Genomic DNA, 14,080 nt, shown 5'->3' with positions numbered 1-14,080 from the left:
AAGATAACCAGAAACAGTGGAAAGAAAATCTTCACTTTGAGGAACATTTTATTCTGATGATCACATGACAATGAGTTTATATGAATTATACAGTGATTATAGTTAAGAAAAAAGTATAATTGTATATTTTAAAAGTAATAGTTAAGTCTATAAACATTTAAGTGACATACGTAAGTTTCTCAGTTCTGCAGTGTGAATCCTTCAGTAGAACAGAGAGCTGCTTCACTCCTGAGTCTCCTTTTATTTTCCCACTTAGATCCAGTTCTCTCTGCAGTAAGGGGTTTGTACCCAGAACCTCAGTCAGAGAATCACAGGCCTTCACTGCATCAGGACTTTTTAACAGCCTGTAGTCAGGAAACAGAAACAGATTAAATTATTAACAGTTTCATCCTTTATTTTACCTCCAGCCTCCTGAATCCTCCATTAGATGTCAGTCTCTGCTGAAACCTTGAGTATCAGATCATTTTAACTACTGATCTTAAAAATGAGTGATACTTAATTAAATGTAAAAGGTTTTGGGTTAAACTGAATATATTATTAAGAGGTGTAATGAGGTGAGACAGCAGGTATGTTTTCTGTTACTGGAATATTACCTCGATATTTTACTGGTAGAGACACAATTGTACTGGGACACGTCTGACTTATTTAGTGTCAACTGTCCAAAATCCACAATTAGTTCTATTGATATTTTAATATGTGAACTTTCACAACCACAAACAGGAAATCAGGCAGTAAGTCACTGATAGATACAGACAGAATGTCACCATTTGTCTTCTGTATAAGTTTTATCTAATCAAAATTTATTTGTCACATACACATACATACAGGGTACAATATGCAGTGAAATGCTTTATGCAACTGTCCGGTATAAGAATAAAAAAGATTTTTAAAAAAAAGTATAAAAAAGCAAAAAATAAAATTAGAATAAAATAATAAAGTATAAACTATATAAGAAAACTATATAAAAAAACTATATAAAAATGTGAAATATATGGAGAATATGAAGAAATAATGTATATACATATACATAAATATACATATATGGGGGGGGGTGCATAGAACAGTGGAGATGGAGAGAGAGGTCCAATGTTAGATCCTGGGTGTCTCCTGGTTCAAGATTCGAATGGCCTGCGAGAAGAAGCTTCTCCTCATCCTCTCTGTGTTTGCTTTCTGGGAGCAGAAGTGTTTCCCTGAAGGCAACAAAGAAAAGAGTCCATTGTTGGGATGGCTGAGATTTTTTACAATCTTCCTGGCTCTGGTCCGGCACTGCGTGCTGTAGATGTCCTGCAGGTCAGGGAGCTCAGTGTGGATGGTACGTTCAGCTGACCGCACCACCCTCTGGAAGGCTCGCCTGTCCTGCATGGTGCTGTTCCCGAACCAGGAAGTGATGCTACCCGTCAGGATGCTCTCAATGGTGCATGTGTAGAAGGTCTTTAGCACCTGAGATGGTAGTTGTCCCTTAAGCGTCTCAGGTGGTACAGTCGCTGCCGGGCCTTCTTCACCATGGTGTTGATGTGACAGGAGTCTATTATAGTCTGTTATAAAAACTATAAAATAACATTTTCTGCTGAATTGTAACAATTGAGTCAGGAGTCACCTAAATAAATGAAGAGGGATCAATCACCACTTATTTCAACATTGTATTTCCCTTGTTATCAAAATTTACAATTTCGAATACCACAAATGTTGACAATAGTACACAAAGCAGAATTATCAATCTTTTCACCATTGAAAGCAAGTGCTCATAAATGTCCACCCAACATTAAAGTCCTGAGCTACCACAAATGTCCTTGGTTCTTCACTAAATTATATATGTTAAGAGCAAGATATTGTAGTTCACCCATAACAGGTTTATCCAAAGTTAAAGAGAGCTATAAAGCTGTAAAGGAGCTCAGATATATATCCCAAATTGAGGAAACACAAATCAAAACCTTGAGCCAGGTGAGATGTCCTCAAAATCAAGTAAATACAAAAACCTCCCTGATAATCTCCTTCTTCTTCTTTGGATTTATTGGCGGGTCGCATACCTTTATGGTACATACCGCCACCACCTGTGCTGGAGTGTGAAGTGATTTCAGTCTAGTAGTATGTCAAAAGATGTTTATATTCTATTTCTAAGACCAATATGCTTAATGAATTTTAAAACTAACCTTACAATTTTTCCAGTTCCAAGTTTTATGTTTAATAGGTTATCGATTGTAAATACTTTGCAGCCTGTTCCCTAGCTCTCTTATTAACTTATTCCTTTCTAGATCATACTTGGGGCAGAAAACTAGCACATGTTCAACTGTTTCCTTTTCTTGGCATAATTCGCATAATCCTGTACCGTGTTTCCCTATGATATAAAGCGTAGAATTGAGTTTAGAATGTCCCATCCTTAGTCTTGATAAAATAACCTGTTCCTCTCTACTTAAGTTTAGTGTCATATTACTTTGTCTTACGGTTTTATGTATATTATATAAATGCCTTCCCGCTTTACACTCATTCCATTTCATTTGCCATTTCTGGTTACAAGCTTCTTTGGTGATACTTTTCCCTTCCATCCTACTTAATGCAACAGTAATATTGGGGAAGTTCAGTTTAAGTGACTCTTTAGCCATTCTATCCAATCTTTCATTTCCTGGTATATCTGCATGAGCTGTTACCCAAACAAATTTAATTATTTTCCCGATTTGCCTTAATCTATACAAAATATTCAATATTTCTATGTAAATATCAGATCTAGCTGTTTGATAAGTTAGTAGGCTTATAAGTGATCTGAACAAATCACAACTTTGTTTGGCATCACCTCTTCCACCTAACTAAGTGCCATCTAAATTGCCACCAGTTTAGCAGTAAATACTGAGGTCCCATCAGTTAATCTCCCATATCTCCCTATCTTAAATTCAGTAACATAAAATGCTGATCCAGTACGACCTATCTCTGGGTTTCTTGATCCGTCTGTGTATATTGGGAGAAATGAGAAATAAACTGTTCTAATAAATTCAACTGTATAGTTCTTAATATCAATATTTCCTTTTTTAACACTCTCATGAATTAGTAAATCAACTTCTGGTTGGCTAAAAAACCACGGGAGTATTGGGGAAATAGTTGCCATTAATGAGAATGGTATGTTATCAAGCGACATTCCTGAAGCCCACTCCTTTGCTTTCCAAGCAAAACCATTTCCTGTTAAGCTTATAGTCTCCCAACTCCCCTCAATAATTGCTTTAGTACTTTGTTCATGTTTATGCCCTTGTAAACTGATCCAGTAAGCAACAGCTAATTTTTGGCATCTTAATTCTAATGGGTACTCTCCTGTTTCCACTTGCATTGCAGAGATTGGAGTTGTTATAATCATGCAAAGGACAGCATATATTAGTTCTGTGCAACAAAGCAACACCAACGTTACTCACCTATCAAGAAGGAAAAAAGCAACCTTGGCATCTTAAGTAAAGTTGAATTTCCCGAGTCAATAATACCTGAGCTAAACGCTGTTACTACATTACTACATTAATACATACTACGCGGTTGTAGCTGCCTCTCTACATTACTACGATAGAAAAGAGGTGTTATTTGTGTAGTAACAGCGTTTAGCTCAGGAGTTATTGACTCTGGAAACTCCAACCTGTGAATATGTGGCCAACTTCCTGCTCCTTCAGTTCTCTCCAGCGCTGGAAAGCTGATCCTATATTAACACGTCCTACTTCTTGCCTTATCGTAAGTCTTTCTTCTCTTTCTTTCTTTGTTTTTGTCCTCCATGTCAATGTTAAAACCGCTTTCTGCAAATGTCACACATGCGCACTGAACACTTTCTCTGCCCCCTTTCTGCTCATTGGCTACACGTTTGTTTTGATTGTTTACTATCTGCCCGACTCAGTTTTCTGAAGCATTTCTCAAAAATCGGAGACCCTGCCTTTAAGGGAGACTGAAACTACTCCTGGTTAATCAGCTGAGAGAACAACAAAGACCAACACTATAAGATCAACAAGGGTATAGAATATAACAAAATTCAAATCACACTACTCTAGAACAAAGTGAGTCAAGCACATAGTATACAAAAGTCAAACAGGTATGCAAACAGGTGTGGCAGTAATCAGGACTGGGCGTGGCTAGAGAAATTGAACTCAGGTGTGATAAACCACAGTTATGTTTTTTTTTTTTTTTTTTGGGGGGGGGGGGGGGGCGCAATTTTTACACACAGGGCCATGTGGGTTTGGATTGTGTTTTCCCTTAATAATAAAAACCTTTATTTAAAAACTGCATGTTGTGTTTTACTTGTGTTATCTTTTACTAATATTTACATTTCTTTGATGATCGGAAACATTAAAGTGTGACAACATGCAAAAAAAAAAAAACAGGAAGGGGCCAACACTTTATCACACCAAAGTTTGTACAGTATACATATATATGTGGTAAGATGGCCAGTGCAGCAGCTAACTAGCAGTAAAAGAAATGGCAAAACTCCAGAAAAGTCCAAGGAAAAATCTCTTATTTAATTGAGCCACCATTTTCCAACAGGTACGACAGAAGCCAAGGCAAAATCTCCATTGAAAATCTAAATTTAACAAAAAAAAAAAAAAAAAAACTATTCAAAGGACAACTCAACACGTAACAAAAAAAAATAAATACAAAGGGGAGTAAATAGATGGTTGGCTACTGCTCCACCAAACACCCCTCTCCCTTCTTCAATGTTTCCTTTGTTCTTTTATAATCTTGGTCTCCAACTTCATATTCAAACGGACCAATCAAAACACTCCATTTGTTACCAACAGTAACTTAACAACAGTAACAGTAATTTTACACTTCACAGATTTTTTCCTTTACAAGTTACACCAAAATAAATTCTACCTATAATCAAAGGCATTGTCCTTTAACGAATCACCAAAAATATCTACATACAAGACATTTTTAATCCATGCATGCTTAATTAGGTGACTTCTCCCCTTCAGAATGCTATAAAACTGGTTTCCTGTTCACAAGCCACTCATTTTTAGGCTTTTCCAGGACTGGTAAGACACAAAAACTTTCATATAATATACAAACATTTATTGATTTCTCCTTACATTGTATTCAATTCAAGTTTATTTGTATAGCGCTTTTTACAATTGGCATTGTCTCAAAGCAGCTTGACAGAACATAAACATAGAGCAATAGGTTAATATATAGAATAATATAAACATTAATTGCTCCTGTAATACATCTCAACGCTCGTGCCTGAATTAAGTCTAATCTTTTAAGCATACTATCTGATGCAGATCCATATATAATACATCCATAATCCAAAATGGATCTTAAAAGAGTACAATATATGTTGATCATAGATTGTTTATCAGTTCCCCATTCCTGGGCAACTATACATCTCATTAAATTCAGTACTATGCTGCATTTCTCTTCAATGTATTTGACATGAATTTTCCATGTTAATTTGGAGTCAAACCATAAACCTAAATATTTAAAATTTGATACTCTTTCTAGTGGCTGTTTATATAAATAAAGTTTATTTTTTTCTGCAATCCTCTTTTTAGTAAAAAAAATGAAAGCACATTTTGGATATATAAATCCCCATTCCAATGACCAATTCTGTACAATCTCAATTGCTTCTTGAATTTTTTCCACTATATATTTTACGTTTCCATCATCTGCATACAAAGCTGTTTTAACTCCTGTATGAATTCCTTCAAATACATCATTAAACATTATGTTAAATAATAAATGACTAATGGCACTTCCCTGTGGTGTTCCATTTTCTACCTTCACCCTCTCAGAAATTATATTTCCTACTTTGACTTGTATTGATCGTCTGAATAAGAAACTCACTCTCTCTCACTCATTTTCTACCACTTATCCGAACTTCTCGGATAAGTGCCTGTGCCTATCTCAGGTGTCATTGGGCATCAAGGCAGGATACACCCTGGACGGAGTGCCAACCCATCGCAGGGCACACACACACTCTCATTCACTCACACACACACTCACAGTCACACTATGGACAATTTTCCAGAGATGCCAATCAACCTACCATGCATGTCTTTGGACCGGGGGAGGAAACCGGAGTACCCAGAGGAAATCCCCGAGGCACGGGGAGAACATGCAAACTCCGCACACACAAGGCGGATTCTGGAATCAAACCCTGACCCTGGAGGTGTGAGGCGAACGTGCTAACCACTAAGTTCTTGCCCATTCGCAATCAAACTTCTAGCATTCCACCGTACTATTTTCATATCGTACTTTTACTTCTCTGACTGCCAAAGGATCATCCTTCCCTACTGTTTCTTCAGTTTGTCCAAGTATCGTTTGAATCTGTTCCACGGACACTTCAGTAGTACCAAGATGTCGAGCCAATAATTTTCAGCTTTTCAGTTCTTTTGTCTGTTTGAGCTGAACAATTAATGACTTCAGCTATAAATGCTACAAAATTAATTTTGTTTAACACAAGCAAGTTTCCATCCTCAATACATTTGTGACTGCAGGTGTCTTTAGACTGAGTCATGATATTTTCCCTCAGATTTCCATTTGTCGCTTGTACTTGCTTGACTGCTTGAGCATATGATACATTCTTTACTTTTTGAGTTTTATTGCTTCCATTGCTTGCTTTTGGGCTTTACAGCCTATAAACGCTGCACTGTGTGGCCCTCCACAATTACAACATTTAGGTTCCACCCCCTCTCCACATTTTCCATAATCATGTTCTCCACCACATTTGCAACATAATTTTCCCCTTACAGAAAGAAGCTTCATTGCCCCAATCTTTGGCAATTGAAACATCTCAAAGCTGGTCTAACAAATGTCCGTACCATATAACATATATATCCAATTTTAACACGTTCCGGTAAGTTTTTACAATTGAAAGTTAGCACAACAGTGGTACTTCTCTCTTTTTTTACCATTTCTACTAGATAGCAGATGCTTCACTTCTGTCACAATTTCGTTCACAATCTGTGCCTTTAAAACCTCATCAGATAAGGATACAGGTACCCCATAATCACTCCTTTAAGATTATCAGGTTCTCCTGGTGTATATAACATTTGACTGCTTTACCTCCAAGCTCTTAGATCATCAATGCAATCTCTTGCTGCTTTTAGTCAACACAAAAAAGGAGGACACAATTGTTTGACAGATACCTTGCTGATTTAATTTTCCAATTGATTTTTTGATTATTTTTGAAAGTTTCATTGGCAGGGAGTAAAATTACAATTAACACAAAGTAAGAAACACAGGGAACAGTTTACTGGAACTGTTACAACATTGTGAGGTCTATTACTGAAACAATACTAATGTGTTCAATCCTGTGTTGAGTTACTGTCTGTGTGGAGACTCTGAATCTATCATGGGGTTTTCTCTGGGTTTTCTGCCTGATTGTTGCTGACTTCATTAATCAATGTAATAAACTACACATTATGTTGATTAAAGAAAGACTTAAATTATATTCACAAATTTATCACAATTTCACAAATATTTATTTTTTATTTATTAGATAAAACTGTTAAATTCTAGTTTAATACATTTTAAAATTAGATACAATTACAGACAATCTACAGTGAAAAGAAGGACTGGTTCAGTAATTATGTATAGATTTGTTTAATTGACAGATCTGGTATCATTATAGATGTTTCATCTACAAAAAAATGTCTTTAATCAGTGTATAATATCTGTAATCCTTGATGGATCAACATACAGTTTTTATAAATAAAAAAAGTGAGAATTACTGTCACTTTGTAATGTCCGCAACACTGTTTAAACTCCTATATTTATTAATTTGTTAAAAAGCAATGCAACGTTTCGACCCTGCTGGGTCTTCTTCAGGCAAATGGAACACATTTGTTAAAAAGGGGGATATATAAGCCCTTGCAATCAACTGACCCACCCTGTGATTTCAATTAGCTTGATTGGGTCTAAACAAGCCTAGTAACCCCACCCTTTACTCAATTAAAAGAACACATTCATAGAAAAACAATACAATGAAAAAACAATACAATGAAAAAACACTGCAATGGAAGAAACAGCTCTACACATACATAAAAGCTAAAAACAACATGAAAACACCACTCCACATATGCACAAAAGACCACCAAAATATAGTCAGCAAAGAAACAGACAATTTCCCACAAAAAATACACCCACATATACATATATACATACATACACATGTATGCATATACATACATACACACATACATATATATACATACCCACACTCCTTATAAGAATGGCTTTATATCAAACTCTTCATTAAGACCATGGGGAGACATTGTATTTAAATAGTGAATCCAAAATGTTTCACGTTTTATTGACCCGCTCCACCCCGATATATCTAAGGGCGCTGATATTATACCCTGTTCGTTTAAAATGAGCGGCAACAGGACTACGTTCATCATTAAGCTTAGGTTTTTCCCGGGAATATTCTGAGCAATTTAAGGTCTGAATCAATAATGTGCCAATGTTTGTTAACAGATTTTCTAAATTTTGATACAAGTGGAGAATATTTTATGCAACATAAAGGGGACTTGTTTGGATTTTTAGTGTGCTTATTTGATCAAAGACACTCATCTTGTGTTAACTGATCAAAACGTTTTTTTGGCCAAATCAACCCAATGTTGTTTATACCCTCTATTGAGGAATCTTTTTTTCAAGTCTGCAGCCTGTTTTGAGTATGATGAGTTATTGCTGCGTATTCTACGTACACGACTGACTGATCGGAAGACTTCTGACCAGTGGTCTGGGATGAAAACTATCCCCATGCAAAATAGTGTTTAGATCTGTGGGCTTGCGAAAAAGATCAGTTTTTATGGTTGTGCCATCTTTATATACCTGAATATCCAGGAAACTGATGCGATGTTTATCATATTCCAAGAGTTCAAATACTCATGGAAGCCCATTAATTCATCTAATGTGCAATCAATAATCAGAAAAATATCATCAATAAATCGCTTATAGAATAAGATCTTAGAATAGAATGGGTTCACTAGAGCAGAGGTAGCAGACGAATTGATTTAGTCTAAAGGGGCAACACTCCTTGTTGAACTGTCTTTTATATCAGAATGGAAAAACTCCCTCAATCTGAGATTACGAAAAAACTTCTGGAAATCAATAATAGTCTCAAAGTCATTAGTGTGGGTGGTTGGGACAAAACTCAGTCCTATTCTAAGTTCCCTTTCGGAACTCGAGCTGCGTCGAAACGCTATGGGAATGCGCCTGCGTGACCGCGCTCTGAACCACGTGCGTAATCTGACCAATAGGCGTTGGGACGTGACGTCATCAGCGGGTGACAGGAAGCTACAAATGGCTGCGAGATGGACAAGACGCTAGCTTCTGCTCGTTCGGGTAAGCGCTGTTTTTCTGACACTGTGTCTCTGAACGAGTGATGGCTGGCAGACAAAATTTACTTAAAAGTAGGAAAATGCATATAAATACAGTTGTATGGAAAAGTTTAGGAACCCCTGACAATTTCCATGATTTTCATTTATAAATATTTGGGTGTTTGGATCATCAATTTCATTTTGATCTATGAAATAACTGAAGGACACTAAAGTAATATTTCAGTGGTGAAATGAGGTTTATTGGATTAACAGAAAATGTGCAATATGCATCAAAGCGAAATTAGACAGGTGCATAAATTTGGGCACCCCAACAGAAAAATCACATCAATATTTAGTAGAGCATCCTCTTGCAGAAATAACAGCCTCTAGACGCTTACTATAGCCTGTAATGAGTGTCTGGATTATGGATGAAGGTATTTTGGACCGTTCCTCCTTACAGAACATCTCCAGTACAGTTAGGTTTCATGGTTGCCGAGCTGGACAGCCCGCTTCAAATCACCCCACAGATGTTCAGTGATATTCAGGTCTGGGGACTGGGATGGCGACTCCAGAACATTGTACTTGTTCCTCTGCAGAAATGCCCGAGTTAATTTTGAGCAGTGTTTTGGGTCGTTGTCTTGTTGAAATATCTAGCCCCGGCATAACTTCAGCTTTGTGACTGATTCCTCAACATTATTCTCAAGAATCTGCTGATATTGAGTGGAATCCATGTAACCCTCAACTATAATCAGATTCCCAGTACCAGCACTGGCCATACAGCCCGATAGCATGATGGATTAGTTAGTTAGTTAGTTAGTTAGTTAGTTACTGTAGTTTACTGCCATGTCAGCTACTGAGGCTATCTTCATGGCAAGAACGGTTAATAAGAACTAAAATAACCTAAAATCACAGAAATAAATATAGACAAATATAGACAACTTAAATTAACTTTTTTACATTAATATATGACAGAAACTCTAAAACTTTTTCTGATGAAACCTTGTGAAATAGCTCTTTAAATGAATTGGCCTCATAAAATACCCTTCTGTGGTCATTATATGCAGGACAGTCCAACAGAATGTGTTTGACAGTAAGGGGAATGCTGCAGTACGAGCACTGAATGGGGTCTTCTCCTTTCAGCAGGTATTCATGTGTCAGCCTTGTATGTCCGATTCTACATCTGGTTAAGATCATCTGATCGAATCTTGAGCTCGTAGGTATTAGAGACCTGGTAGTAATTTCAGGGTGTATTTCAAACAATTTGTTATTCGACCATGTATTCCATTCCTCTTGCCACTTATTTAGTACATAGATATTGATAATAGGTCTATATTCCGAGGGAGGAATTGGGCATCCAGTCACATTCTGCCTTAAAGCTTTCTTAGCAGCTGCATCAGCTCGCTCGTTTCCTGAAAGTCCAACATGTCCTGGAATCCAACAGAAATTTACATTATAGGATTGATTCTGCAGATGATTAACTTTGGTTAATATAGTATCAATCAACGGATGGTTATGCTCCAAGGATTCCATTGCTTGAAGGCACGATTTAGAATCCGTAAAAATTATAGTGTTCTTCAGTTGGAAATTATCAATGTGTTCCAAAGCTAAGAGCAAAGCACAGGCTTCAGCTGTGAAAATTGAGCATTCTTTTGGAATTCTAGTTCCATACTGTTGATGTCCAGTCACCATCGCTGCACCTACGCCGTTTTCCGCCTTTGATCCATCCGTGAATATTGGTAAGTGTAAGGGGTACTGACTTCTTATGTCCATATATTGCTGTCTATAAACATTTGGATGAGTCACACCTTTTCTCTGATGTCCTAAAGCCATGTTGATTACAGGTTTCTTTAATATCCAAGAAGGCAAGGAACTGAAGTGTGTTTGACGTAAGTTTTCCAAATTTACATTCAAATGTCGTAAGTGTGGAATAAGAACGCCGAAAGGTTTGATGGATCTTGGTTGCTCTCATACAACTGATCAAACTGAGGGTTAAAAACTGCAGAGTATGCTGGGTTATTTTCATTCGCTTTCAGTTTAATAGCATATTGAAGTGACAGTTTTAACTGTCTGTTTTGGAGCGAAGGTTCATTGGCTTCAATATATAAGCTCTGCACTGGAGAGGTTCTAAACGCACCTAAAGCTAGTCGTAACCCTTGATGATGCACTGTATCAATTAATTGTTTATATGACTTCCTGGCAGAGTCATAAATTATACTGCCATAGTCCAAACGAGATCGAATGAGAACTCTATACAGTCTCAGAAGAACGATGTAATCTGCACCCCATTTTGTTTTGGCCAAGACTTTAATAATATTCATAGCTTTCAGGCACTTGATTTTTAACAATTTTAAATGTGGTATAAAAGTCATTTTGTTATCAAGAAGAAGAGCTAAAAACTTACTTTCCTTAACAACTTCAATCTGATCTCCCTTGATAAAAAGTTCTGGGTCATGATGCAGAGTTCGCTAAAGGCAGAAATGAATACAAACAGTTTTGGTTTTGGAAAACTTAAAACCATTTTCAGTGGTCCACTGGCTAAGTTTGTTAATACATAATTGCAAATGTCTTTCGATCATACTCATATTTCTCCCTCTATAACAGATGCTCAAATCATCCACATAAAGGCTGCAGAATATGTCCGATCCAATAACTTCCACAATGCTATTAATTTTGATTCTGAAGAGAGTGACAGAGAGAATACTTCCTTGAGGAACTCCAAGTTCTTGTCTGTGAATATTTGATAGAGTTTCCTACTTGGACTTTGAAGCATCTACTGGTTAAAAAGTTTGAAATGAAGATAGGAAGTCTTCCTCTAAAGCCCATACGATGAAGATCTCTCAAAATCCCATACCTCCATGCTGTATCATATGCTTTTTGTAGATCAAAAAAGACAGCAACAACATGTTCTTTCCTGATGAAACCATCCCTGATGTACGTCTCCAGTCGAATTAGTTGGTGTTAAAATGATCAGTGTTAAAATGATCTAATAAAAGAGTTAAAGCACAGTAAGGTAAGTGCTTTAAAAACTGGTAGTGAATTTTATGTGAACATTTTAAAGAGTTTATTAATTCTTCCATCTTGAAGGGATGATTATATACTTCCATGTTATCAGAACAAAAATTCAGTTCTTTACATTCTTGCCGTGCTCGTTTTAGTTGAAATTCAGGGAGGCAATTCTCCATTGATGAGTTCTTTTCAAAGTAGTCAGCTAATGTATCCATCTCCCTTGTCTGGAGTGTCCCTTGTTCTTTAATATGCTGTATATAAGACTCACTCTCCATGCCCTTCATTCTACGAATCATGTTCCAAATCCTCTTCACGGGAGTATAACAGGTTAAACTTGACACAAATTGTCTCCAACTCTGTTTCTTTGCTTGATTTATGACTCTACGCGTAACAAGTTTCTGATGGGTGTTTATTAAAAGACCGTTCATCCTTTTTCCGTGTTTTAATAGCCTTCTTACATTGCTCATTGAACCAGGGGTTAGCTTTATTGTGAGACTTTGCTGATGTTTTCGGAACTGTCTCATTTGCAATATCAATTAACCCTCTGGGGTCTGAGGGTATTTTTGGGCCTGGAGAAGTTTTGACATACCCTGATTTTTGTGCTTTTTCAGTTGCTTATGAAGATATAAATGGCTAAAGTCTAATATCACTGTAATCAGCACAAACTGGACTACAATAATATGTGAGCAGCATGTATGTACATGATTGTGTTTTTGAGAAAACAATGTTTGTGTGGTTAGTGAAAAATGAAACATTATAAATCACTTGAATAAGGCCATAAAACACATACAGAACATTGGTTCACAGGACTTTTGAGAACTGGATCTTGTATCCTAGTGTTTTTGCTTCAAAATTATGTGAAAATCATCTTGTTTATTTGCTCACAGAAAACAATATATTGATTTAAATTTTCTAAGACACTTTTTGTTTGTAAAGGGCATATGCGAGTAGGCGTCAACTATCATGCATATTAATGTAATTCACACCTGAGAAGACAAAGGCCCGCATAATGAGCTGCATAATGAGCCTTACAGGTAAGTGTGTGACTGAGAGAGGAGATACAAGAAAGAATGTGGAGATTACAAGAAGAAGGAGTTAAAAGTTAAAATGTGAAGACAAAATAAATGTGTATATTTTGTGTTTGTAGATTATTTAGAATATTTAACTAGTGCAAACAGTGCCAGACAAGAGATAAGTACTAAAAAAATCCTAAAATCCACATAAAGTGCATGTGTGCCAGACAAGAGACCGAGCAAACAGACACTATACTACAAGACAGATGCTTAAAATAAATAATAAAGTAACGATATGTATACAAGTAACAAAATTGTATATGACCTATACAATATGGCTCTGTTAAAATCTTTTATGGAATCTTTTTTTAATATTTAATGGAATCTGTTAAAACTTGGTGCTTCTTACAGCATTGTTTGGGGCGTTGATGTTGTTTGCATAGCCCACGTCAGGTAATTTCCATATGAATGGCGTGCACGTGATAGGCGGGATCACAGTAGCGCTAATGAGGTCGAGCCAGAAAAACTGTACCTCTCTTTACTTACATACAGATTACACAAAAAGACAATATTTGCTTTCGATTTTAAATACATCATTTAAAAGGCTTTCATTAGACATATGTATCATGTTCGTGTGATAAGTATTGGCGGAGTTATAAGTACATATTTGTAACGTGTTTCAGGAAGATGGTCAAGGAGACAGAGATGTCTGAATGCACACCCTGGTTAATTTTTTATTTGCCAAAAGCACAGCGTTTTGTTGTTATTATGAAGGCAGTCAAA

The 14,080-nt window shown here is 36.5% G+C and overlaps 1 protein-coding gene across 1 annotated transcript in view; it reads right to left on the bottom strand.

The window, feature by feature from the left end:
* LOC113657299 overlaps positions 1 to 14,080 on the bottom strand; it is a 1,727,325-nt gene that overhangs the window by 1,662,650 nt on the left and 50,595 nt on the right. Inside the window, exon 14 of the mRNA XM_047822072.1 lies at positions 171 to 344. Coding sequence (XP_047678028.1) covers positions 171 to 344 — 174 coding nt within the window. The remainder of the gene's footprint in view (positions 1 to 170; positions 345 to 14,080) is intronic.

This window comes from Tachysurus fulvidraco, chromosome 13 (assembly GCF_022655615.1).
Source record: "Tachysurus fulvidraco isolate hzauxx_2018 chromosome 13, HZAU_PFXX_2.0, whole genome shotgun sequence".
NCBI classification, from domain to species: Eukaryota; Metazoa; Chordata; class Actinopteri; order Siluriformes; family Bagridae; genus Tachysurus; species Tachysurus fulvidraco.
This window is presented reverse-complemented; position numbering and strand designations above follow the sequence as displayed.